Raw genomic sequence first — 25258 nt, 5'->3', positions numbered from 1 at the left:
AATACAGTCATCAGTAGAACAGTGTCTGACACATAGTAAATGCTAGATAAGTGCTAGTGATTATCACTATTGTTACTATGCTTTTTTTAAATTTTTTAAAGTTTATTTATTTATTTTGAGAGAGAAAGAGAGAGACCACAAGTCTTAACCAACTGAGCCACCCCGGCACCCTATTGTTCCTATTTTTATCCTGTTTTGTTCAGTGTTGCCAGGAACATTCCCCACCTGGATCTGAAACTTGATTGCTATTGGAGACCCACTATGCCGTTGGACTGAGGTGCCATTCATTCAACCCCAGTTTATACCTACTTACTCTTTGTGGATCCCCAAACATTATAAGCAAGAGTAACTTGTGTATGTGAGAAAGAGAAAGAGTGTGTGTGTACACGTGGGTGCACACATATACACGGCACAATCTTAGAGAAGGTTGGCTTTCAGCAGGTTCTCAAAAGGACTAAATCAAACAGAAGTTTAGAAGGACTGGTTGAGAGTTGTCTTGTAGGAGACTCTTTCAGGCAGCTATTTCTAGAATTCAGGTGTGGACGCTGCAATGAAAAACGTGTCATAGTTTCCTTGTTTCTGATTATTGATGGGATTCTCAATACAATAGTTGCCTTTATAATACTAAGACATAATGTCTGGAAAAGACCTTTGGCAAGTTGAGGGTCCAAAGCTCAGGTGAAGAAGTCCTATCCAGAGCTCACCTCTAGCCTATGCCGCTTGCACCAGCCTGGAGTACAGAAGCCAGATTCTAATGGGGTGACTCTCCATTTCCCCAGTAGGCGGAGCTGCTGTCCTGACTATGTCTAAGGATTGCCAGGGGCACCTGTGTGGCTCAGTCTGTTAAGCATCCAACTCTTGGTTTTGGCTCAGGTTATAATCTCACAGTTTGTAGGTTTGAGCTTGCATTGGGCTCTGGGTTGACTACGTGGAGGCCAATTGGGATGCTTCTTGCTCCATGTCTCTGCACTGCCCCTGTAAAAGGATGGAAAGACATACTCCATGTAAATAGTGACCAAAAGCTGAATGGCTATATTATTGTAAGACAAAATAGACTTAAGTCAAAACAAGTTACAAGAGACAAACATGTATATATATATTTTTTCAATATTTATTTAATTAATCTCTACATCCAACATGGGACTCTAACTCATGACTACAAGATCAAGACCTATACTCTTCTGGGGTACCTGGGTGCTTAGTTGGTTGAGCATCTGACTTTGGCTCAGGTCATGATCTCATAGTTCATAAGATTGAGTGCCGCACTGGGCTCTGTGTTGGTAGCTCAGAGCCTGGAGCCTGCTTCAGATTCTGTGTCTCCTTCTCTCTCTGTCCCTCCCCCACTCATGCTCTGTGTCTCTCTCTCTCTCAAAAAAATAAACATTAAAACAATTTTTTTAATTAAAAAAACACCAAAAAAGAGTCCTACCCTCTTTTCACTGAGCTCACTAGATACCCCAAAGAAAAAAATATACTGATAAAAAGTACAATACAGCAAGAAGATACAATAATTATAAACATACATACATGTAACAGGGTCCCAAAATTCATGAAAAAAAAAATTGACAGAATTGAAAGGGGAAATATATAGTTCTACAATAATAGATAGAAATTCAATACTTCGCTTTCAATAATGGTTAGAACAACCAGACAGAAGATCCATAAGGAAATAGGAGATTTCTGTAGACCAAAGTAGACCTGACAAATACTACATGTACTCCACCACCACCAACAGAATACACATTCTTCACATTCTTCTCAAGAGCACATGGAACATTCTCCAGGATAGACCAACCATATGTTAGTCACAAAACGAATCCTAAGAAATTTTATTTTTCTTTTTAAAAAATGTTTATTTTTGACAGAGTGAGAGAGAGCATGAATGGAAGGGGCAGAGAGAGGGGAGACAGAGGATCCAAAGCAGGCTTTGTGCTGACAGCAGAGAGCCCAATGTGGGGCTCAAACCCATGAACTGTGAGGTCATGACTTGACCTGAAGTTGGATGCTGAACCAACTGAGGCACCCAGGTGCCCCAGTCCTATGAAATCTTATTTTATTATTTTTTATGTTTATTTACCTTTGAGAGAGAGCATGAGCAGGGGAGGGGCAGAGAAAGAGAAAAGGGTACAGAGGATCCGAAGCAGGCTCTGCACTGACAGCAGTGAGCCCACAAACTGTGAGATCATGACCTGTGGCAAAGTCAGACACTGACTGACTGAGCCCCCTAGGCACTCCACAAAGAATGTTTTCTGATTACAATGGAATGAAACTAGAAATGAATAGGAGAAATAAACTAAAAAAAAAAAAAACCACACACACCACAAATGTGGGGAAATTTAAAAAACATACTTTGGGGGCACCTGGGTGGGTCAGTCATTTGGGCCTCCAACTCTTGATTTTGGCTCAGGTCAAGACCTCATGATTCATGAGACTGAGCCCCACATTGGGCTCTGTGCTGACAGTGTGGAACTTGCTTGGGATTCTCTCTCTTCCTCTCTTTCTGCCCATCCCCTGCTTGTATACACATTCAAGCTCTTTCTTTCAAAATAATAAACATTAAAAAATACAAAACAAAATGTTCTGTGATGGTTAGGGGTGCCTGGCTGGCTCAGTCATTAGAGCATGTGACACTTGATCTCAGGGTTGTAAGCCCCAGCCCCACATTGGCTATAGAGATTGCTTAAAAATAAAATTTTGAAAAAAAAAACTCCAACAACAACAACAACAAAAACATACTCTGTGTTAGTTTTGTGTGTTGATTATACCATGCCATGAAGTATCTAGACATTTAGTCAAATATTATTCAGAGTGTGTGTCTGTAAGGTGAGATTAACATTCAAATAGACTGAGTAAAACATATTTCTTTCCTAATATGGGTGGGTCTCATCCTATCAATTGAAAACCTGAAAAGAACAAAAAAGTTTAGTAAGAGGAAACTCCTCCTGCCTGATTGCTTGGGCTGAAACATTGGTATTTTCCAGTCTTTGATGTGGACAAAGACTGAAATATCAGCTCTTCTTGGGTCTCAAGCATGCTAACTTTTAGACAGGACTTTATACAATCAGCTTTCTTGGGTCTTAGGCCTTCAGACTTGAACTAGAACTGCACATTGGCTCTCCTGGGTTTCTAGCTTGCAGATCTTGGGGAGTTCTTGGGCTCCATAATTGCATGACTTAACTTTCTTTTAGGTTTATTTTTGAAAGAGAGAAAGAGAAAGTGGTGGGGGGGAGGGGAAGGGCAGAGAGAGAATCCTGAGCAGGCTTCCTGCTGTCAGAGCAGAGTCCAATGTGAAGCTCGATCCTACAAACCATGAGATTCTGACCCTGAGCCAAATCAAGAGTCAGATGCTTAACCTATTGAGCTGCCCAGGTCTTCTCCCTTTCTTTTAAGTTTATTTTTTTAAAGAATCTCAAGCAGGCTCCATGGCTGTCAGTAACAAGCTCAACACAGGGGCTGATCTTGCCAATTGTGAGATCTGGACCTAAGCCAAAATCAAGAATTGGATGCTTAACGAAGAGCCACTGTTAGAAATAAGCCTCTGGACACAATCAAAGGAGGTGCAGGGACTCTGAGATTCAGAGCACAGTGAAGCAAGGCTTTAATCAACATTCTTGAGTATCTGATGGATATGCACACTTGAGGCAGTTACAGCAGACAATTTCTCTCCTACAAAAAATAGTCTGATTGGAACACATGTACATTCCCTGAGGTGACACAGAGACTTTCAGTCCCTGTCCCTGTGTTCTTTAGTGCATGTTCCTTGCAAAGCCCACGAAGATAAGCCTGTGAAATGGAGGGGAAGAAGTACCAGGAAATGAAGTGTCTAAGGGTTTGGGACTTCATTGTTGAGGCGGAGGTTCATACATATTTCCAATAGGTTGTAAATCTATTGCTAATTAGACAGCACAGCTTTTATTGGTATTTCTGAAAATGAATCATCTCCCTTACTTCTTATAGTCACCCATAGCCCCTTGCACCTATATCTAATAAAACATGCTCAAAAAACAAAAACAAAAACAAACAAACAAAAACTGTGGGGTGCCTGGCTGGCTTAGTCAGTAGAACATGGGACTAGATCTGGGGGCTGTGAGTTCAAGCCCCATGTTGGGTAGAGAAATTATTTAAAAATAAAATATTTAAAAACAAATAAACATAGTTAACATTTCCTGTTTTTAACTTTTTAAAATAAGTGTTTTTATTTATTTTTGAGAGAGAGACAGCGTGAGCAGGAGTCACAGGATCTGAAGACAGGCTCCAGGCTCTGAGCTATCAGCATAGAGCCTGACACGAGGCTCGAACTCATGAGCCGCAAGATCATGACCTGAACCGAAGTCGGACGCTTAACTGACTGAGCCACCCAGGCTCCCCTTGATTTTAACTTTTAAATTTTTTATTATTTTTTAAGTTCTAATTACACTGTGGTTTACATATGGTGTTATATTCTACTTTCTTGAACATAGAGAATATTATGTTCAAGTTTTATATTTTTATTTTTCCCAGGTTTGCAATTTATTGCACAAATTAAGTATCACATGATGAATTGACATTAGCTTCCCCAGGCATGGGAACTTAACAGATGAGATACAGTTTAAAACCCATTTATGTTACTTTTCATAGCTGGTGTTTTTTTTAGGCCTTAACTTGAAGTGTAAGATCATCAAATCAATGCCTCCATATGTGGTCAAAACACAATTCATTCTACCTGTGAGAATATAAGAGTTGAAATATTATTTGACACCAGTGAAATGGAATTGGGCATCAGTTTCTGGACCTGCTATGATTTCATCTAATTCCACTGGTCGTATCCTGCAGCATACCTATTATGTTCAAGTTTTAACGTCCTTGTCTGCTAAGTCTAACATCTGTTATTTCTGGGTCTGTTTCTCTTGTTTGATTTTTCTCTTCATTATAGGTCATGGTTTTGGGTGTTTTTTTTTTTCCTGATTTATACGATAGGTACTTTTTTTTTTTTTTGAGAAAGGGAGAATCAACAGGGAAAGGGCGGAGAGAGAGGGGAGGACAGGGGATCTGAAGCAGGTGCCGTGCTGACATCAGAGAGTCCACTGTGGAACTCGAACTCATGAACCATGAGATTGTGACCTAAGTCGACGTCAGACACTTAACTGACTGAGCCACTCAGATGCCCCATGATTGGTAATTTTTATTTATTTATTTATTTATTTATTATTTTTTTTTTTTTTATGGAGTGGACGGAGCAAGCTCCTAGTCCAGCTCCCGGCTCTAAAAATTCACCTAATATACTGTCCCCCAATAGAGGACACGTCAGATATTAAGCTGACGTGAACAGATACTACACTTGATCTTAGCCAAAAGGCCGAGAAGCGATGGTAATTTTTAATTAGATGCCAGACATTGCAAGTTTTACCTTTTTAGGTAGTGATACTATTGTAGTTCTACAAATATCTGTGACCTTTGTTCTGGGATATATTTAGGTATTTTGATAATTTTGAGGCTTGATTTTAAGCTTTGTTAGAGTCTGAGCAGATTTTAGTCTAGGATAAATGTTTTGTTTAATTTTTTAATTCTTTTAAGTTAATTTACTTATTTTGAGAGAGAGAAAAAGAGACTGAGGGGGTGAGAGAGGGGAAGAAAGAGAAAATCCGAAGCAGGTTCTGCACTGTCAGCACAGATATGGGGCTCGAACTCATGAACCATGAGATTATGACCTAAGTTGAACTCAAGAGTCAGATGCTTAACTGACTGAGCCACCCAGGCACCCCTCCACCTTTTTTTTAAGAGAGACAGAGAGAGAGAGAGAGAGAGAGAGAGAGAGCGAGAGAGAGCACGAGGAGGAGGACATATGCTATTTGCATTATAAGGCATGTGTAGAGTGCGGTGAGGGTCCTATCAATATTAGAAATTAGAAATCTGAGCAAAGGGAAAAAAATAGTTTCAGGGGTCCCTTCATAGTTTGTCTCATTCACTTTTTTGTTTGTTTGGGTTTTTTACTAATGGCTGATGGGAACACAAACTGCTTCTGGCTCTGAGTAGATTTGATGCTGTCACTTTTTAATTCTTTGGGGTAGTTCTTTCTTTGGCCTTGGACAGTCTGCTCACATGCATGTAGCGATTATTACTAAACTGAAGCCTCAAGGGGAGCCCCCTAGGGATCTCCAGAGTCATCTATCTGTGCAGTTCTGTCCTGTCTAGCTTCTAGCCATCTTTGACTCCCCAAACCCCCAGTTTTGTCTCTTCAACTCAGGGAGTCTGATAGACTCTACCTGAGTTCCTCCTCATTGTGTGTAGAAACTCTCCAACAGAGATTACTTTAAAAAAAAAAAAAGATTTCCAGAGCCTGGGTGGCTCAGTCGGTTGAGTGTCTGACTTTGGCTCAGGTTATGATCTTACGGTTGGTGGGTTTGAGCCCCGCATCAGGCTCTGTGCTGACAGTTCAGAGCCTGGAACCTGCTTTGGATTCTGTCTCTCTCTCAAAAATAAATTTAAAAAATGTTTCTTTTTTTTTTTTAAATGTTTTAATGTTTTATTTATTTTTGATACATAGAGAAACAGAGCATGAGAGGGGGAGGGGCAGAGAGAGAAGGAGACACAGAACCGGAAGCAGGCTCCAGGCTCTGAGCTAGCTGTCAGCACAGAGCCCGACGCGGGGCTTGAACCCACGAACGTGAGATCTGACCTGAGCTGAAGCCGGAGGCTTAACCGACTGAGCCACCCAGGCGCCCCTAAAAAAATGTTTAAAAAAATTTAAAGAATTAAAAAAAAAAAAAAGATTTCCAGGGATGCCCGGGAGGCTCAGTCAGTTAGGTATTCAACTTCGGCTCCTTTGGAATGTATTTATTGAGCACCAACTATGCCCAGCATGATGCTAAGAGATGTGGGATACAAAATGACAGACTAAATTCCTGCTCTCTTACTCCATGTAGCCCAATGAAGGAGACAGGTTTTAGGGGGATGATTACAATAAAATGTGGAGAGTCTCTGACAGTGTACAGTGATCTAACTTAGTCTTGGAGATTAAGAAAGTACTCCCTGGGGCACCTGGGGGGCTCAGTCAGTTGAGTGACTGACTTTGGCTCAGGTCATGATCTCATGGTTTATGAGTTTGAGCCCTGCATCAGGCTTCCTGCTGGCAAGGTGGAGCCCTCTTCAAATCTTCTGTCTCCCCCCCTTTCTGTACTTCCCCCACTCATGCTCTCTCTGTCTCTCTCTTTCTCTCTCAAAAATAAATAAATATTTTTTAAAAACACTTAAAAGGGTGCTTGGGTGGCTCAATCGGTTAAGTATTCAACTTCGGCTCAGGTCATGATCTCATGGTTTGTGGGTTCAAACCCTGCATCGGCCTCTGTGCTGACAGCTCAGAGCCTGGAGCCTGCTTCAGATTCTATGTCTCCCTCTCTCCCTGCCCCTCCCCTACTCATTCATTCATTCTCTCTCTCTCTCTCTCTCTATCTATCTCAAAAATAAATAAAGGTTAAAAAAAAAGTCACATCCTCTACTGATTGAGCTAGGCACCTCAAAATTGGGATAGTTGTGAAGCAGTCAGTCGGTCACCCTTTCACTGTTTCTCAGCAGTTTTCTTTTTTCTTTTCTGTTCTTTTCTTTTCTATTCTTTTGTAAGTAAGCTCTACACTCAACCTAAGGCTTGAACTCACAACCTTGAGATCAAGAGTCCCATGCTCAGGGTGCCTGGGTGGCTCAGTTGGTTGGGAGTCAGAGTTATGGGTCATGAAAGAATTCTTGAGATGTCTTGGGTACAAAAAGGTGGTTTTACTAAAGCATGGGGCCAGGACCCATGGGCAGAAAGAGTTGAACTGGGGTTGTGATGGGTGACTGATTATATAGCTTCAAGTTGGGAGGGGGTAAGGATAGCTTAAGTCTTAAAGGTATTTCCAGGACCTTGAGGGACTAGCTGTTACTAAGACAAGGTTATTTAGGGGCGCCTGGGTGGCTCAGTCAGTTAAACATCCAGCTTCAGCTCAGGTCATGATATCACGGTTCGTGGGTTCGAGCCCTGCATCAGGCTCTGTGCTGACAGCTAGCTCAGAGCCTGGAGCCTGTTTCAGATTCTGTGTCTCCCTCTTTCTCTGACCCTCCCCTGCTAGTGCTGTCTTTCTCTGTCACTCAAAAATAAATTAAAAAATAGAAAAAAATTAAAAAGACAAGGTTATTTACTAGTGTCTAATAAAGTATTAGTCATTCGACCTTTCACATGTATATCAGTGGGCCATAAATTTAGAGGATAACTGCTAACATATATCTTGGGCAGGCAGAGATAAAGGAAGTTTTCAAAGAGATTTTTATATGTGAAAGAAGATTTACAGGATCCTAGATGTAGGCTCCGGTCAAGTTAATGTTGTTTTTTACCTCTAGCAAAGTATTAACATTGAGGCAGTTGAGTTCTTTGAGGAAGGTCAGTCATTCTGCCTGTCTCAAAGACTTGTCAATGGGCTCTAAGTAGGAAGGAAATTTATTGTTTTGCCTTTGTTTACCAATCAGCATGCTGTACTGACTGAGCCAACCAGGTGCCACCCTAAGGTTAGATGAATATTTAGAGATGGGAGCTTTGGAGCACCCAGCTGGCTCAGTTGGGAGAGCACATGACTCATGGTCTCAAGGTCAAGAGTTTGAGCCCCATGTTGGGTGTAGAGATTACTAAAATAAATAAATAAACTAAAAAAAAATAAGAAGAAGAAATGGGCATCTTGTCATCATATGTAGAAGTGGGCATAAGGCTACATATGTGCCTTAAGGAAATATACCTGAACATATGTTTGTATGTTACGTAAATGAAGCTTGCATTTCTTCTTGGGCAGGGATTTTAGTATTTTAATGAGGTAAAGGTAACTGTCGGTCACTCCATTGTCCATCTTTCCAGGCCTGCGTTAGGGGTTGAGCTCAAACAGGTTTGGGTAGTCTGGGTTGCCAGAGCTCTTCATTCAGGCAGTGGCTGTTCTGGTTTGCATCCAGGATTCTATGTCCATGGGGTCTTTTGCCTGAGTTAAGAGATAAGGTGGAAAGAAGAGTTTAAGGAAAAATGTTGGACAAAAGTTGGTAAGTATAAGCAGGTGAGCAGTAAAGTTCACATATTGGGGTCTAGCTGGTGACACTGACTGTGCTCTCAGAGCTGAGTCCTGAAGACCAGAGCCTGTGTGTACCCTCCTGATTCCCAGGGAACCTATAATCTTTTGGGATTTGGGGAAGACTCTGCTCCAGCATGGGGTGGTATTCATGAAGAGGAAAGTCTCAGGAACCTGGAGGGACCCAGGCAGTCACCAGTCTGAGTGGAGACAGCAATGGAGACAGCAATGGTCAGTCCAAGAGACCCAAGAACACAAGTTATTTTCCCTTGACAACAGCCAATGAGAAGCCAGGGAATGTTTTCTGTCACTGGAAGTCTGGGTGCCTGAGCTGGGAAGGCACAACTCTTCCAGGTTGTTCTTTTGGCTGGCCTGGTTTTGTTTCTGTCAGATACCCTACTATGAGAGCCCTAAGGGTTACACTGGGCCTGTGCCACCAAAGCTGACCATTACCTGGAAGGTTTTGCCTTGTGAGGAAGGAGCCCCAAAGAAGGCCTTGTTCCATCTCTACTCCATACTGCTTCATTGGCTCAGGAAATCACTGCACCGCTCTGGCCCCAGCTTTGTTATCAATAAAACAGGCTAAATCAATGATCCCTGAGGCATTGTTTCTACTTGTACCTGGAAGGACGGGGATGGTGATAAACATAATGGCTAATATTTGTTTTTTGCTTTTTTTCTTTCAAAATCACATTTATTGAGGTATAATTTAGATACAATAAAAATGCACAGATCTTGGGGTGCCTGGCTGACTCAGTGGGTAAAGCATGTGACTCCTGATCTTTAGTTTGTTAGTTTGAGCCCCACATTGGGTGTAGAGATTACTTAACACTAAAATCTTTTTCTTTCCTTCTTTGTTTCTTTTTTTCTTTCCTTTCTTTTTTTTCATTCCAAATAAGATTTCCATTTTATTTGAGAATAGAGACAGGATGAAAAGAATAAATGTTTTTTTTTTTTTAAGTAGCTTCACATCTAGTGTGGAGCCCAACACACGGCTTGAACTCACTATCCTGAGATCAAGACCTGAGTTGAGATCAAGAATCATCACTTAAAATGATTGAGCCACCCAGGCACTCCAAGTATTCAGTTTAATACATTTAATAAAAGGTTCTGTTGTAGAACCTTTCCATCACCCCAAAATATTCCCTTGTACTTCTCCATAGTCAATCACTTCCTTTCACTCCCCCAAAACAAAAACAAAAATTCTGATTTATATTAATATTGATTAGTTTTGCCTTTTCTAGAATTTCATGTTAAATGGAATCATACAGTATGTACTTTTTTGGGTTTGACTTTTTTTGCTTAGCATAGTACATTTGAGATTTAGTGGTGGTGTTGTTCATGCCTTTTCAGATTTTTTTTGCTAAAATATGCATAATATTTGCTATTTTACTCTTTTTAAGTGTCTAAGTCAGTGACATTAAGTACATTCACAGTGTTGTATAATCATCACCACTATTCCACAATTTTTTTCATGATACTAAACAGAAACTTTGTATCTATTAAACAGTAACTCTCTATTTCCCTACTTTTATTTTCTGTCTCTGAATTCATCTATTCTAAGTACTCCATGTAAGTGGAATCATACAATATTTGTCCTTCATGTCTGTTTTTTTTCACTTAGCATAATATTTTCAATGTTCACACTTAAGCATTTATCAGTTTCATCTTTAAGGCTGAGTAATTCCATTATATGTATATACTACAATTTGTTAACCCATTCATATGTTGGTAGATGCTTGAATTTGTTCATTTCTTTTTATTGCTGAGTAGTATTCTGTTTTATGGACATACTGCAATTAGTTGATCTGTTTATATATTGGACATTCATTTCCAATTTCTGGCTATTATGAATAAAGTTCTTGAGTGGCTATATGCTTTCATTTCTCATGGGTACTTAGGAATATAATGGCTGGATCATATTGTGGGTATAAATTTAGTTTTTATTTTTTAATTTTTTTGTTATTGGGGCGCCTGGGTGGCTCAGTCGGTTAAGCCTCCGGCTTCGGCTCAGATCAGATCTCACGTTCTTGGGTTCGAGCCCAGCGTCAGGCTCTGTGCTGACAGCTAGCTCAGAGCCTGGAGCCTGCTTCTGGTTCTGTGTCTCCTTCTCTCTCTGCCCCTCCCCTTCTCATGCTCTGTCTCTCTCTGTATCAAAAATAAATAAAACATTAAAAAAATAAAATTAAATTAATTTTTTAAATTTATTTTTGAGGGAGAGAGAGAGTGAGTAAGAAGGAGAACAAGGGAGGGGCAGAGAGGCAGAGAGGGAGAATCTCAAGCAGGCTCCTGTCAGCTTACAAACTGTGATATTATGACTTGAGCTGAAATCAAACATCAGAGGCTTGGGAGCGGGGAGGAGAAAAAAACAAAAAAGTTGCTTAACCAACCGAGCCATCCAGACGCCCCTAAATTTCGTTTTTAAAGAAATGCCAAATCTTTTCAAAATGGCTGGAAATTACCAATGGATTAGGGTTCCAGACATTCCACATCCTTGTGTCTTTAGTTTTAGTCTATTCAGTGGGGTTGTGGGAGTTTTGATTTGCACTTCCCGGATAAATAACCATGTTAAACTCTTTTCATTGGTTTACAGTCTATTTATATTCTTTTGTAAATTATCTGTTCAAATCCTTTGTCCATTAAAAATGGGGGTGGGGGTAGGGGTGGGGGCCGCCGACTTCAGCTCAGGTCATGATCTCACGGTTCGTGGGTTCAAGGCCGGCGTCGGGCTCTGTGCTGACAGCTCGGAGCCTGGAGCCTGCTTCGGATTCCGTGTACTCCCTCTCTCTCTGCCCCTCCCCAACTCATGCTCTGTTTCTGTCTCAATAATAAATATTTAAATTTTTTTTAAAAAACGGGGATGATTTTCATACCTATTTTTGTAATTAATGCCGGCCGGGCTATGCTTAGTAGTGCTCACGGCTTTACATGTTTTAAGCAACTACTGCCCAGTACAGAAACCTTAAAGGAGCAGAGAAGAGTCTGGACTGCTCAGACAGAGAATGCTCGGGCGTTTCTGGGCACAGCCCCACGACGCCCCCTAAATGCTCGCGCCGTGATTGGCTGAAGGACCACTTCCGCAGGCACTTCCGACTCGCTGCCAGCCCAGAGCATCTGTAATTGGCTGGGCTGGCCCAGCGCGAGTCTTTTCGGGAGTTGTAGTTCTTGGTTCTCGCCTAGGGATGCCGGGAAGGACCAGGAGACCGAGACCAGGAGCGGCGGTTGGTTTTGGTCGCGGCTACTGAGACCATGTCCCGCGTGTCGGTGCCCTGCCATGTGAAAGGCACCGTGGCCCTGCAGGTGGGCGACGTGCGAACCTCCCAAGGCCGGCCTGGTGTGCTGGTCATCGATGTCACCTTCCCCAGCGTCGCGCCCTTCGAGGTGAGCAAGCCCCGTGGGCGCGACCGGGGCTCCTGGGCGGGGCTGACCTGGGAACTCGGGCGTGTCCCGGGTATTTAACCTTTTATAGAAAGGCTCTGCAGTGTTCTTGCCATTGTGAATCAGTTAAGCATTTACTTATTCCTTCAGTTAACACGTATTTACTAGAATGCAGCTTTCTGTCTTGTTCTCTTCAACATCTCTGCCCCATATCCAGGACAGGGCTGGCGTAGAAGTGCCAAGATACTGGATGATGCTGGTAATACAATTGTGAACCAAGGAGAGGTGAGAGGTCATTTGTACCTGGCCAGAGGGCTAGGGATCATTAGACAATGAGTTACCTCAAAACCTGCCTCCTGCCCATTCCTACAGTCCCTGCTGGAGGTCAGGCTCAATTCATTCCTCATCAGGATCATCTCAGTGGCTCCAGGTTCCAATTTCCAGTTGCCTGTCCAGTCCACATCAACTGGCAGAGTGACTAACACTACAAGACCTCAGCATAGAGGACAAAGTCCACTTTCTAATGGCCTGAGGGCCACTCTTTGTCTGTGCCCTGCCTGCCTCTTGACCCCATGCATTTTGTGCTGTAGTGTGTAGTCATCTTTCAAACTGTTTCTCACTCTAAGTTAGGAAACTTCACTAAATGGAACCAACTCTGTAAATCCTTATTCAGTAAGTCTAGGGTGGAGCCTATACATCTATATTTAAACAACAACAACAACAACAACAACAACAACAACAAAAACACAACTTCCTTGGGGGATTCTGATGGGTGTCCAGTGATGAGAATTGCCAGAACCAGGCTGAATCACTGCCATTTTAGGGGTAGGCCAGGTTTTCTCACCCCTTGTTGTCCCTTTGCATATGTTACTTTTACATAGCCTGTCTTTACTGGTTCACTTGATAAATTCCTTCAGGTCTTATCTGTCCATTTCCTACCTCTTCTAGAGTTGGGTTCTGACCTCTGGCAGCATCTTAGACTTGTGACAAGATCTGCAGTCATGGTTTATTTGCATGACCTGCTCATTTAGACTATGAGCTCTTCTAGGAAAGTGAAATTGTTTTTGGGGCCCAGTGGATGCTTGCTGAAATTGTTAGATTGGTAGTAGAGTACATTCCTAAGGGGAGGAGATGGTATGTTTGAGGCTTTCAGGCCCTGGGCCTGGGTCTGATTTGTCATGGTGGGTTGTGTGTGCTCTAGTTACAGGAGATCATGTTTAAGAATTACTACACAGCCTTTCTGAGCATCCGTGTTCGCCAGCACACCTCAACGCACACACCAGCCAAGTGGGTGACCTGCCTGCGGGACTACTGCCTCATGCCTGACCCACACAGTGAGGAGGGAGCCCAGGAATATGTATCGCTGTTCAAGCACCAGGTCAGCTGGGACTCAGCATGACTAAGGGAGTCCAGATGATGGTTCACAAGGGGGCCTGGGAAGTGGGCCAGGATACCAGGAAAGACGAGGGGAGGCAAGGTTGGCCTGGGCTTGTGCCTTGGAGGGATTATTATTCTTTCCTTTCCAAAGGTCTGGGGAGGCAGCATCTTAGTTCACTGCTGGTTGGGAGGCTCTTGGGCAGTGAGCTAGGGCCTTGCTGGGTCCTTGTGTGTGTGTGTGTGTATGTATGTCAGATGCTGTGTGACATGGCCAGAGTACTGGAGCTACGCCTGATTCTACGACAGCCATCACCACTCTGGCTGTCTTTCACAGTGGAAGAACTACAGATTTATCAGCAGGGACCAAAGGTAAGTGACCGGCACAGTGCTGTTGGGTTGGCCCTTTCCTGGGGAGACTCTTAGTTATGGTTAGGAATGATGGCTGTGGGGCTGGAAGTGAATGGTAAGACTCAGAAGGAGGCTGACATGGAAATTATCCAGGTGGGAATGCTAGAAGTTGATGGTAAGAGTTGAGGCCATGTTCTTATATCCTATGACCTTTGAGGGCACTTGCCTCTCTCCGAGCTTGTGTTCCCAGGGCCTCCCGCAAAGCAGATGAACTTAGGTAGTCTGACTGCCCTCTTGGGCTTCTGTGGACTTCTGAACAGGGTATTCTTAGTGTCTGAGGCTCAGGTACCCTCTCTCTGCTCTGAGGACCTTGGAATATGGTCCTAGGGCTCTCCCACCCTGCCTCCTTCAGAGCAGTATGCTTTTGCTTTCCAGAGCCCCTCCATGACCTTCCCCAAGTGGCTCTCCCACCCAGTGCCTTGTGACCAGTCTGCTCCCCTCATTGAGGTAAGCCCTCATTCTGGGTAAGAACCATGTGTGAATAGCCCTTGGGTTTAGCACAGGAGGCCCTATTTGGGCCTCTTTCTGCAAGAATCTGGGACTGGACCTAGGGCCTTTGGTTCACTCTGTGCCATCTTCCTCTTGGGTGGTCCATGGGATTTGAGGCATCTCTGAGTGGAGCTGGGCTGCCTACTGCACATCAGGCCCCAACCTTGTATTACAAGTCATCTGCGAATGTTACTGGTCTCAGTTGGAGGGCCCTGTAGCCCAACTTGGCCTCTCTGGAGCTTTAAGGGCAGTGCTGGGGAGAGACCCATGGCCACTGACCCCTCCTTCTGGAGCAGGGTCTTCCAGAACCCAGCAGAGTATCCTCCGAGGTGCAGCAGATGTGGGCGCTGACAGAGATGATCCGGGCCAGTCACACCTCCACAAGGATCGGCCGCTTTGATGTGAGTGATCGCCTTCCCCTGTTTCGCTCCTGTTGGCCTGAGCTGGTCAGATTGATGGTCTTTTGTATTTCAGGTGGATGGCTGTTATGACCTGAACTTGCTTTCCTACACTTGAACCATGGCTCTTAGCCAAGATGTTGGCCTCCCGGGCCCACCCAGACCTGGTTTAGGCCACCAGAGGCTGAAGTGCTTTCCCTGTGCATTCCGAGTGTTGCTTGCATGCCCACTGTGTCTGGCCACGTTCACAGATTCAAGATTCATGGGGGCTAAACTGTGTTGCTTCAGCATGAGCTCTCAGCAGGGACGTACTCTGTCCTCCTCGGACTGCCACCTGAAACTCTTTTTTCCTACCCTAAAAATACTCCAGTTCTGTTTACCAAGAATCCCCTTCTGCCAACATGCACACTCCAGTCTTCTGCCTGCTCCTTAACCCAGGATGCAAGGGGTTGGGGTAACCTACTAGAATCTGCTCTATCATTGGAAGGCTGCTGTAGCCATGGCAGTCGTGTAAGGGAAAATGGAAAAACAGGAGCCCACGTCTTCCATCTGCGCCCCCTTGTGGTCTTCTTTCCTTTTTCATGCCCAGAAGAAATTTCCTGTTTTAGCTCCTGCTGCCTGCCTAGGGAGTGAAGCTGGGGATTTGGGCAGCCTGAATCCCTTGGTCCCAGAGCTGACTCCTGGATGTGTGTTTAGATAGGTCTGCCTATTCAGCCTGGGCAGTGCCTCTGGCAAGACTAGTGTCTAAGAATGAGTTCTGGGACCTTTTTGCCTAAAGCATACCCTGTCCCTTCTCCCAGCTTCCCCCTTCCAAGAATCATGCTCACTGTGATGAAAGATCAACCTTGGTAGGGTGTGGGTCCAAGTGGGCATTCGCACTGGTGTCTTTTAAGGGGCTGCAGTCTGCTATGACCCCAAGCCTGCTGCTGAATAAGGCAGGCTGCTTTTCTGTTTTCCTGGCTTTGCCCCAGGGCCCTGTGATGCAGCAGCACCACAATATTTGTTTTAGACCTGGAAAATTGCAAGTTTGTGTGGCTCAACAGCTTTCTAGAGGCAGGTCAGCTACCTTTGGTGGCTACCTTCTGCTCTTAACTGTTAGAGTTCTTGCACGTGTTATCATTGCCTGTGGGGTCATTTACTTAGCCCCATTTAGCTTTTGCTAAGAGAGTTATGACCCGGGAGCTGCAGCCTTCAGAGAGTGTGTGTATGTGTGTGTTTGTGTGTGTAAGAGAGAGAGTGTGGGAGGAGGTCCCTGAGTGGGTGGCAGGGACTGTGCTTCATTCATGGCTGTTTCCAGTACCCAGCACAGGGCCTAGTGTGCAGCAAGATCAATAAATACTTGTGGAATGCATGACTGCTGGCTGCCTGTATCCTCCCAGTGGGAGAGCTGGAGACCCTCACCAGAGGCCAGATTACTGACGTGCTCAGCCTGCCAGGCTGGCTCCACCCTCCTGTATGCTGTTCAGCCCTTCCCCTCCCCCAGGTGACCTTGCACTCCTGGTGTCCTGAATGTGCAATTCAGGCCTTCCAGCCCTTTATGGATCTTTGACCTTTTGGAGGCTGGGCTGTCTTCAAGGGAGGTCTAGCCCCAGGCCCTGACTCTGAGCAGTTTAACTGGTTTGGACTGCCTAATCTGCCCTGGAAGATTAACTGAAGTGCCTGGGGCTGTTTCCCTACATATTAGAGTACTCTGCTCTAAAGCCCCGCCTGCCCTAGGGGCTGCCTGCTTTTTGGGCTGCCCACCCCTTTTGATCCCCTTTATGGGAGAGAGACCTGTCCAAGCGGAGCCTGGACTACATCTCCCAGCGTGCCTGGCAGAGTGGTGGCCTCTGTGTGCCGGCTGCACCAGTTTCGGGCAACAATGCAGCGGGCAGTGAGCATGGTGGCCCATCTGGGCTTGCGTCTGAAGGTGCTCCCGTCGGCCTTGGGCCGTCCACTCAGTTGCGCAAAGGTGGGATAGAGGGTGCTGGGGCATGGTGCCAATTTTGGAGGGGGGTAGGGTGTGGGGGGGGTCGAGGCTGGGACTCTGGTGGCCCTGAACCTAGCCACCCGCAGGACGTGCTCCGCAGGACGCCACTGTATGACTTCCACCTGGCTCATGGCGGGAAGATGGTGGCGTTTGCAGGCTGGAGTCTGCCTGTGCAGTACCGGGACAGCCACGTTGACTCACACCTGCACACACGCCGGCACTGCTCGCTCTTTGACGTGTCCCACATGCTGCAGGTGAGCCTGGGAGGCATGCTGGCTGCCAGGTCAGGCCTACTTCCCCTTCCACAGTGGGCAGCTTTCGGCTCTGTTGGGAAGTGGATTCCAAGGGCCTCCTTTGCAGAAGAGGTGGAGGTCTCAGGTGTTGAGACTATAGCCCAGGAAATTAACTCAGAGGATCTCTTCATTGTCTCCTTATTAATCTCCTCAGTCTGCTTCCTCTTCATAGCATGACTTTATGTCCTAGGTTTCTCAGGGCTGGCACCCATTCTCATCAATTGTCCTGGGTGTTGATTTGGAAAAGAGGGTATTTCACAATGGTGCTGGGCCCTTTTAAGTTCCCTAAACACCTCCATTGCACCCCCTCCTGTGCTGGCAGATGTGGGGGAACCAGAAGGTGGGGCTCTGCCCCCAAAGAACCAAGACTGCTCAGGCTTTGGTTGGGCTGTACTCTGCGTTGGGCTGTACTCTGGATGGCTGGGAGGATGCCTCCTTGCCCAGTGGCTTTACTGATTGTAGCTATTACTGTGGTCTGAGGTTTTGGATCTCTTTCCCAGACCAAGATACTTGGTTGTGACCGAGTGAAGCTGATGGAGAGTCTCGTGGTTGGAGATATTGCAGAGCTAAGGCCAAACCAGGTGAGTCCCTCTTATTTTTGCTAAATGGGTGTTCTTAGTCATAAGCTAGCAAATAGGAAGGGTCGGGGCACAGCAATGGATCAGACATGACTTCTCAGGGCTTGCAGTCTTGGGGTCCCAGTGTCATGTCTGGACATCTAGTTATCTGCAGGGAGGGGCCTGTTTTATCCTGACCACACCAGGCTGGATGTACAGAAACCCAGGTTTATGACCCCTTCTGTGATTTTCCGTGTTGCCCACCCCCTTGCGATTCAGTTAGTCCCTTAACCAGCAGCCTCATTATCACCAAGAGCTTGTTAGGGAATATGCTGTCATGCCCTGCTCCAGACCCTGAATAAGAACCTGCATTTTAACAAGATCCCCAAGTGATTCATGTGACCTCTCAACCTCAGACTCTGTCTATCCAGTGGGAGGGCTCCAGCCTCACAGTATTTTGGAGTATTGCGGTGGAGCTCTTGGGACCAAGATGGACTTTGAAGTTTCCATCTTGGGGCATGGACTGAGTTGTACCAGGTCTGGGTGGGATGAAGCAGCAAGACCTAGGTGTCATGGATTAAGTGTGAGGTGGGGCTCTCCGGACTGAGGGAGGGATACAGAGGCCTCGCCAGATCAGGGAGGTCTCCCAAGGTGGGGAAGGGGCAAAAACTTTCTCAGTGCATGAGGATCAAAAGCTCTGGGCTTGGGCAGGGTCCTGGGCTCACCTAACTTTGCTCCTCCTCTCCCCTTCCAGCCCTGTGCACGAGGCTTCATGTTCATGAAATTGTGGTGGCTGAGTAGGCCTGGGGTGGGGGGTTGTCTAACTCCTGGATCTGAGGCAAAGATGCTCCACTTTGACACTAGGGGATGCTGTCGCTGTTTACCAATGAGGCTGGAGGCATCTTAGATGACTTGATAGTCACCAGCACCTCTGAGGGGTACCTGTATGTGGTGTCCAACGCTGGCTGCTGGGACAAGGACCTGGCCCTCATGCAGGTAACTCTGTGTTCTAGGTACCCTGTCTTCCTTGTTCACAGAACAGGACAGACCTGGCAGGGACAAGGGGTCTAGACAATGGCTTTTTGAGTGAGTGAACAGCAGGCCAGAGTGAGCCCTGTCTGGAGAATGCCAGGTTTCAGTGATGGGGGAGTTAGGGAGGTGAAACTGACCCTGGCTCCCAAGAGAGCATCCTCTGGTGAAGGTGAAAGCTGGAGCCTGATGTTAGCACTGTCAGACCTGGCCTTGGGTCATCCATACCTCTTCGTTATATGACCTTGTCAGATGGGAACCAGCCTACTCTGCCCAGCTCTTCAGCTATCAGTGCACAGCAGGTGCTCAGTATGGTCCGAGAAGCTGATATGGTATTTCTGTCTTTCCTTTCAGGGCAAGGTCAGGGAGCTTCAGAACATGGGCAGTGATGTGAGCTTGGAGGTGGTGGACAATGCCTTGCTAGCCCTGCAAGGTGAGAAGGCCAGGCCTGGGTTGGAGCTGACCTTTGCCTCTTGGCTTTTTGAACTACTTAGCACAGAGGTCATATCAGAAGGAAGATGTGCCTGGTGTGGTATTTGTGTGCCATAATTCTAAGTTTATTCTGATCCCTGAGTCAGGGCTGTGGTCCAGCTTTGAGGGGAAACTAGGACCTGGACAATTGGTCACTGTCTCTCTGGGCTCAGGCCCCACTGCGGCCCAGGTATTGCAGGCCGGCGTGGCAGATGACCTGAGAAAACTGCCCTTCATGACCAGTGCTGTGATGGAAGTGTTTGGCGTGTCTGGCTGCCGTGTGACCCGCTGTGGCTACACAGGAGAGGATGGTGTGGAGGTATGTCAAAAAGTAGGCGTAGGATTGTGCAGGGCACAGGACTTGGAGCCAGCTGCCCACCTGCTCTCTGGTGTCCTATACAGATCTCGGTGCCAGCTGCGGGGGCAGTCCACCTGGCAACAGCTCTGCTAGAAAACCCAGAGGTGAAGCTGGCAGGGCTGGCGGCCCGGGACAGCCTACGCCTGGAGGCAGGCCTCTGCCTGTATGGGAGTGACATTGATGAACACACCACACCTGTGGAAGGCAGCCTCAGTTGGACACTGGGTGAGCTGGGCCAGCACTTGGATAGAATCCTGAAGCCAGCCTATGACTGCTCCCAAAGCTATGTAGCCACTGTGCCTTTGCCCATTAGATCCTCAGCAGGCTGAGGTGGGCAGCATAATCTTCAAGACCTGGGGACAGGAAGTGGGTGGCTGACTGCATTACAGGGGAGTAGTGGAGCTTGGGGGAGCCTGAGCAAAGGGATCTCCCTGCTGGATGGATTTTACTTGGGTTCCTTGTAACTCGGACCTCCTGTGGCCAAGGGTCTTATGAACTATGGCCTAATCCTGGTGTCATGCTTCAGGGAAGCGCCGCCGAACTGCCATGGACTTCCCTGGAGCGTCGGTCATTGTTCCTCAGCTGAAGGGCAAGGTGCAGCGGAGACGTGTAGGGTTAATGTGCGAGGGGGCACCTATGCGGGCACACAGCCCCATCCTGAATACGGAGGGCACCGTGATTGGTAGGTGGACCAGGGAAGTTGGAGAGCCCTTGTCCCTTCCTTAGGAGGGTGGGCATTGGAGTGGTAAAGTGGTGCTGACATATGGTTTCTCACAGGTACTGTTACCAGTGGCTGCCCCTCTCCCTGCCTGAAGAAGAATGTGGCCATGGGTTATGTGCCCTGTGAGTATAGTCGGCCAGGTACCCCGCTGCTGGTAGAGGTACGACGGAAGCAGCAAATGGCTGTGGTCAGCAAGATGCCCTTTGTGACTACAAATTACTATACCCTAAAGTGAGGGTGGATTGGGTCAGGGCCCCTCCTGTCCAGGAGCCTGGACCTGGAGGGCATTCTACAAGGGTTAGTCAGGAAGCTGAGGCTGAATACACTGGGGGTAAGTGGCTAGGGTGAAGGTTGGTTCTGGTTTTCTGGTTGAGGGGAGAGCCAGATCACCTATTCTCCCTCTCGTCTAAGAGGAGAGGCAAACTTCTTGAAAGACCCCATTTCTGAGCAATGGACTAGCTCGTGCAATGTCAGCTCATGCTCCCACTGACCCCATTTTTGTCTGCTGGAAGGCTATGGGAAGCACTAGTTCTGGCATCTCTCCCTTCCACTCTGCCAGGTGCTGGCTGTGGAACAGTCTTACATTTAGGCAGGAGAAAGCCTGCCCACCCTACCTCACCATGGTTTCTCACACTGCAAAGGGGTTATTACCTTGGGTAGTGCCGCCTCTCCGTGGGCATGAATGATTCCTGACTCACAGAGGCTTGGCCCTGTAGGGCCACTGTGCCTATATAAACTTGGGACATCTGAGGGGGCACAGACTCACTCTTCCACATTCCCAAGTTAGCCTAGCCTGCTGCCTAGTAACAAACCATGCCAGGCTCACCACCTGTTCTGAGCCCCAGGGCTGTTGTAGAGCAGACTGGGCCTCCTCCTGGACCTGCCTTACCCTGGGCTGACCTCTGCCCCTGGGGCCCATTACTGGACTCCACTGACTTCTAACAAAACATTAAACAAGCTTCCTTTCTTCTTGCTTGCCAGAGTCTAGCTTCATTGTCCTTTGTCCACATGATTCCTGGGGTGCCAGCCCAGTGCCTCCTTGCCTGGCGTCGGAGGCAGGCCTAGAGTAGATTCTCCCTGAGTGGGGAAGGTCTATAAAAATTAATGAGGATAGTGCCCTCTCCCAATTGGGGACCCACTGCTGCTTTTCCAGGGAACTGCTGTCACCTCTCCACCTCTGCAAATCATTGTATTCTGGGTGCTAAGGGGCAGCAGCTTTCCCTGTGCATACACACCCTTATCCTGTCTGAATAACCACACAACTGATGCACTTCTGAGTTTAATAAGCCATATCCTTAGTTGAACCTGGGGTGAAATGTGAGACCCTGATTCTACATGTGGGCGGTGTCAGTGGGTAGGCCTGAGGCTGAGAACCATCATCCCACCAGCCAGAAGATACCTCCAACATAGGAACATGTACATGAGTTAAGTGTAGTCCTACTTCCAGTGTGCTTCTGCTGCAAAGGTGGCCTAGTCAAAGGCTGCAAGATGGAAATGTGGTCTCTAACAGAGGAAGCAGGCAGCTGGACACTGAGGTAGCTGGTCACCAAGCAGAAACAGGTATAGAAGTACAGCCTTCAGGAAGGGAGGCAGTTCTAGGGTAATGCTGTTTTCAGAAACTGGCATGAGCCTCTTACACCTTTGGAAGTTCCCCTGGCCCATTGTGTAAGTGGCAGATCTTCCCAGGCTGTGGCTCTCCCTGCTGTGGAGGGAGGGTTCTTGGGGGCTAAAAGGGTCTTATGTGGGGAGGAGCTGAGCCAGTGGCCTCTTAGGATGAAGCTCTTGTGGTTCTGGGTCAAGATGGGAAGTGGCATGGCCACTCAGCACTGATGGCTTAGTATCTCTCTGTGAGGCGGCAGGGTACAACCCCATGGGCACTTACAGCGGTGAGGGTGGAAGGTCACCTTTGGGGCTTAGCCTCTTTCAGGCACCCAACCTCCCAACAAGAAGAATTGAGAGTAGTGTGGATGAGTTAATATCCAGGAAAAGAGAAGTTTCCATAGCCTGAATCACACCTAAAAAGCTCTAGATGGGCCAGGGAAGTGGGTATTTGGTGCCCCCATGTCCAGATAGTGCCACCTCCCCTTGCTTTACAGTTGGTCAGCTAAGTAACCACAGAATAAAAGGCCATATCCAGGCCAGTGTTTCCTGGCTCCCTGCCAACAAAGCAAAATCAAATTCAAGAGCTTAGGAGAAAACAGACTTCCCTTACAAATCCCAGAGCTGGTCAACCTCAAGTTTCTTCTCAAGGACATTTCTATGGGGTCACATCCCAAGGGATGGGAAGGGGGACAGGAAAAAGCCAAGGCAGAAAATGGACTGTTAGCCTCTCCAACCCAGAGGCTCCTCCTGACCTGATTCCTGATTGAGGAGGAACATATCTTTCCTTAAGGCACCCAGCTCTGAGTAGAGGCAAACTTTACTGGGCCAATACTTGGAGCTACTGGAGGCAAGGCCAAGAGCAGTGGAGAGTCAGGTCTGTAAGCACTGGGGTACTCCCTGCCCCCAACCACTTCCCCTGTGCAGTCTCTGGGGTCTGGGCAGCAGTAGAACCCAGTGTGGGAACCAGCAGACCCGATGATGTCCCTGAAGATCCCTCTGCTGCCTTCCCTTATTCTCTGTGGGTTTTGAGAGGTTCATTTGCTGTCGTTTCCCTAAAAGTGATGGAGAAGAGAAAAGGATTATTCCATAAGCAACACAACAGTCCCTGAGATTGGCTCTCTCTAGTCCTTCAGGGGCTGAGGGGCTCAGTAAGGCCACACTACAATCTAGACCTCTCTACTAAAGTTCCCACAGCCCACATTGGGTCCCTCACCTTTCCCTTGTGGACACATTCTTCCTTCTGGTTCCTCACCTTATGGTGTTCCTATCCTTCCCCAGGTGCCCAGGACCTGGACAGTGGCAGGCCTCCTAAGTGACCTCTTGCCTTCTCTATTGGACCGCTTTATCTTCTTGCCATGAACCAGGCAGTTATAAAGACAAATTAGATCATGCTATAGCCTTGCTGAGTCCTTCAATAGCTTCCTGAGATTTGGGATAGGGTTTCATGGGTCCCTCCATGCCTTCATGTTTGAGCTCCAGTGTCACAGCTTTATTTGTCCTTCAATATGACATCTTTGTTCTCACCCTGGGCCTTATTCTATCCATTTTCTTTGCCTGATACACTTAATCACTATCTAGTCTTTGCCCTTAGCTTAGGTGTGTGTTTTGGGAGAAAACTCTTGACTGCCCTTGCCCTCACGTTGCTGCCCTCCCTTTTAAACCTCTGGCTCCCCCTGTAAATAGGGCCTGGGTGGTGTCCTTGTTCTCTGGACCTAGTTGCCCCCCCTTTCCCATCATATGGAAGGAGCTCAGAAATTGAATAAATGCCCTAATTAGTGAGTAGATATTTTACAGATGAGGCCAGTAAGTGCAGTAAGAACAGAGGTTCCTGCCTGTCTAATTGAAGGGCTTGCAGTAGAGTGGAACCCAACAGACTTGCCACCTCATTTTTGATGTGACAATAGCACCACCAGCCCCACAGGTTGCTAAACAGCATATTGGTGGGCTGTTCAGAAATTAGAGCCTGAACTCCACTTGAAGCCCTTGGGGCTTGTAAAGACCACTCAACTGGTGGACTCCTACCCTGAGAACTTCCTGCCCCCATCCCTGTTCCCAGCACAGGCCTGTCCTCTGCTTGCCAAGCATGGGGCACAGATTTACTCACCACGAAGTGAAATGCGTGGAGCCATCAGGTGTGGATCCGTTCTGGCCGCCCAGACCTGGGGGCAGGAACACATCCAGAGCTGCAGCAAGCTGGGGGTGGGGATCTGAGCAGTATCAGTCCAGGTCAGGTTTGAGGCCAGTGGTGTTGTCTGGTGAAGAGTCTCATGGGGGCCCTAAAGGGACTAGTGGTATTGTCTGATAGAGGTTTAAAGGAAGTGGGTGGGTGGACCAGTGTATCTGGCATGAAATGGTGTCTTGGCTTGGTCTAGGGCACAGAGTTAAGTTGTGATGAGGTTCTTAGGGGGCCAATGGTAGTCTAGGGGGTTCTGGGAGCCCAATGATGCAGTCCCAGTGGGGGAGGGTAGCCTCACCTGGGCGGTGATACAGCCCTGTCACCGTGCTCCCGTAGAACCCCCACGCCAGCTGGATGCCCAGAAGACTTAACACCAACCACAGTAGCAGCAGCTTGAAGAGAGTCACACGCATGTCCTGCGCTTCCCACTCCCGCAGGAACTCACTGCCCAGGGTGCCCAGCGCGCCCAGCACAGTGGCCGGCAGAGCCTGCAAGGACTGCCCATACCAAGGTTCCGCCATGACTGGTCCATACCCCACCCCGGAGACTGTCACCGTAGTTCCCACTGCGCAGGCGTCTGGTCTTCCGGGGCCAGGCCCGTTAGTGCGCACGCGTAAAACCAGGCAAAGCTAGCCTACTTCGCTTGCGCGAAGAGTTGGCAGTTTAGGGAGGAGTATTAAAACTGCGCACGCGCACCCAGCCCCACCCTACTTACTTAAAGGATGAGTGAGTCGGGAAGCATAAAATAGCAACCAGGTCTTTTATAGCCCTGGAGTTCCCGTGATGCCCCTCGCGGCTGCAGTGATTGGATAAGCGCCTTGCCTTTAGGGCGTGGACGCGCTCCTGAGCAATCGTAGCGGAGCTGTGAGTGCGCGCGCCTGTGCGGGGCCGCGACTGGGGCTGGCTCGAGCCCGCTGGCACACGGGAGCGCGCACGTCGCTCCCCGCCCTCCCGCCGCCGACCGCCCTCGCTCGCT

General features: G+C 47.4%; 3 protein-coding genes, 1 long non-coding RNA gene and 1 pseudogene across 6 annotated transcripts; 2 read left to right on the top strand and 3 right to left on the bottom strand.

Annotated features, from left to right (window-relative positions):
- Positions 1 to 5179: 5179 nt before the first annotated feature.
- LOC115275622 lies at positions 5180 to 5347 on the bottom strand (annotated as a pseudogene).
- A 3437-nt stretch (positions 5348 to 8784) lies between these two features.
- LOC115275401 lies at positions 8785 to 12070 on the bottom strand. Its single transcript, XR_003901552.1, has 3 exons — positions 11930 to 12070; positions 9510 to 9677; positions 8785 to 8972 (listed from the first exon to the last, which is right to left on the bottom strand). It is a non-coding gene; the product is annotated as an uncharacterized LOC115275401 (long non-coding RNA).
- Positions 12071 to 12224: 154 nt separating this feature from the next.
- Positions 12225 to 15656, top strand: NICN1 (nicolin 1). 2 transcript variants are annotated; one of them, XM_029916957.1, is made up of 6 exons: positions 12225 to 12437; positions 13642 to 13812; positions 14067 to 14180; positions 14595 to 14666; positions 15005 to 15109; positions 15183 to 15656. In XM_029916957.1, exons 1-6 carry the CDS (start codon positions 12306 to 12308, stop codon positions 15222 to 15224), a joined length of 636 nt encoding a protein of 211 aa, XP_029772817.1. In that variant the 5' UTR covers positions 12225 to 12305; the 3' UTR covers positions 15225 to 15656. The 2 variants fall into 2 exon arrangements, with proteins under 2 accessions (XP_029772817.1, XP_029772816.1); XM_029916956.1 differs by having other exon boundaries at positions 12226 to 12437; positions 13636 to 13812.
- Positions 15657 to 16554: 898 nt separating this feature from the next.
- On the top strand, positions 16555 to 23497 carry AMT (aminomethyltransferase). Its single transcript, XM_029916954.1, has 10 exons — positions 16555 to 17057; positions 17162 to 17329; positions 17869 to 17949; positions 18790 to 18921; positions 19309 to 19387; positions 19599 to 19744; positions 19828 to 20008; positions 20310 to 20465; positions 20561 to 20664; positions 23385 to 23497. Exons 1-10 carry the CDS (start codon positions 16968 to 16970, stop codon positions 23463 to 23465), a joined length of 1218 nt encoding a protein of 405 aa, XP_029772814.1. The 5' UTR covers positions 16555 to 16967; the 3' UTR covers positions 23466 to 23497.
- TCTA (T cell leukemia translocation altered) lies at positions 21771 to 25184 on the bottom strand. Of its 2 annotated transcripts, none has more exons than XM_029916958.1 (3): positions 24581 to 25184; positions 24211 to 24313; positions 21771 to 23158 (listed from the first exon to the last, which is right to left on the bottom strand). In XM_029916958.1, the coding sequence occupies exons 1-3, from the start codon at positions 24801 to 24803 to the stop codon at positions 23116 to 23118; spliced, it is 369 nt and encodes a 122-aa protein (XP_029772818.1). In that variant the 5' UTR covers positions 24804 to 25184; the 3' UTR covers positions 21771 to 23115. The 2 variants fall into 2 exon arrangements, with proteins under 2 accessions (XP_029772818.1, XP_029772819.1); XM_029916959.1 differs by having other exon boundaries at positions 24211 to 24265; positions 24581 to 25169.
- Positions 25185 to 25258: the final 74 nt, after the last annotated feature.

This window comes from Suricata suricatta, chromosome 12 (assembly GCF_006229205.1).
Source record: "Suricata suricatta isolate VVHF042 chromosome 12, meerkat_22Aug2017_6uvM2_HiC, whole genome shotgun sequence".
Classification (NCBI taxonomy): Eukaryota; Metazoa; Chordata; class Mammalia; order Carnivora; family Herpestidae; genus Suricata; species Suricata suricatta.
This window is presented reverse-complemented; position numbering and strand designations above follow the sequence as displayed.

Bases quoted from the DNA above. Each gene is read 5' to 3' on its own strand.
- AMT (XM_029916954.1), top strand. From the start codon at position 16,968: ATGCAGCGGGCAGTGAGCATGGTGGCCCATCTGGGCTTGCGTCTGAAG. The intron at 17,058-17,161 runs GTGGGATAGAGG...AGCCACCCGCAG, and splicing joins GTCCACTCAGTTGCGCAAAG to GACGTGCTCCGCAGGACGCC. The intron at 18,922-19,308 runs GTAACTCTGTGT...CTTTCCTTTCAG, and splicing joins AGGACCTGGCCCTCATGCAG to GGCAAGGTCAGGGAGCTTCA.
- NICN1 (XM_029916956.1), top strand. From the start codon at position 12,306: ATGTCCCGCGTGTCGGTGCCCTGCCATGTGAAAGGCACCGTGGCCCTG. The intron at 13,813-14,066 runs GTCAGCTGGGAC...TATGTATGTCAG, and splicing joins TATCGCTGTTCAAGCACCAG to ATGCTGTGTGACATGGCCAG. The intron at 15,110-15,182 runs GTGAGTGATCGC...TTTGTATTTCAG, and splicing joins CAAGGATCGGCCGCTTTGAT to GTGGATGGCTGTTATGACCT.
- TCTA (XM_029916958.1), bottom strand. From the start codon at position 24,803: ATGGCGGAACCTTGGTATGGGCAGTCCTTGCAGGCTCTGCCGGCCACT. The intron at 24,314-24,580 runs GTGAGGCTACCC...GATACTGCTCAG, and splicing joins AGGGCTGTATCACCGCCCAG to ATCCCCACCCCCAGCTTGCT. The intron at 23,159-24,210 runs GTGAGTAAATCT...CATCACTTTTAG, and splicing joins TCCACGCATTTCACTTCGTG to GGAAACGACAGCAAATGAAC.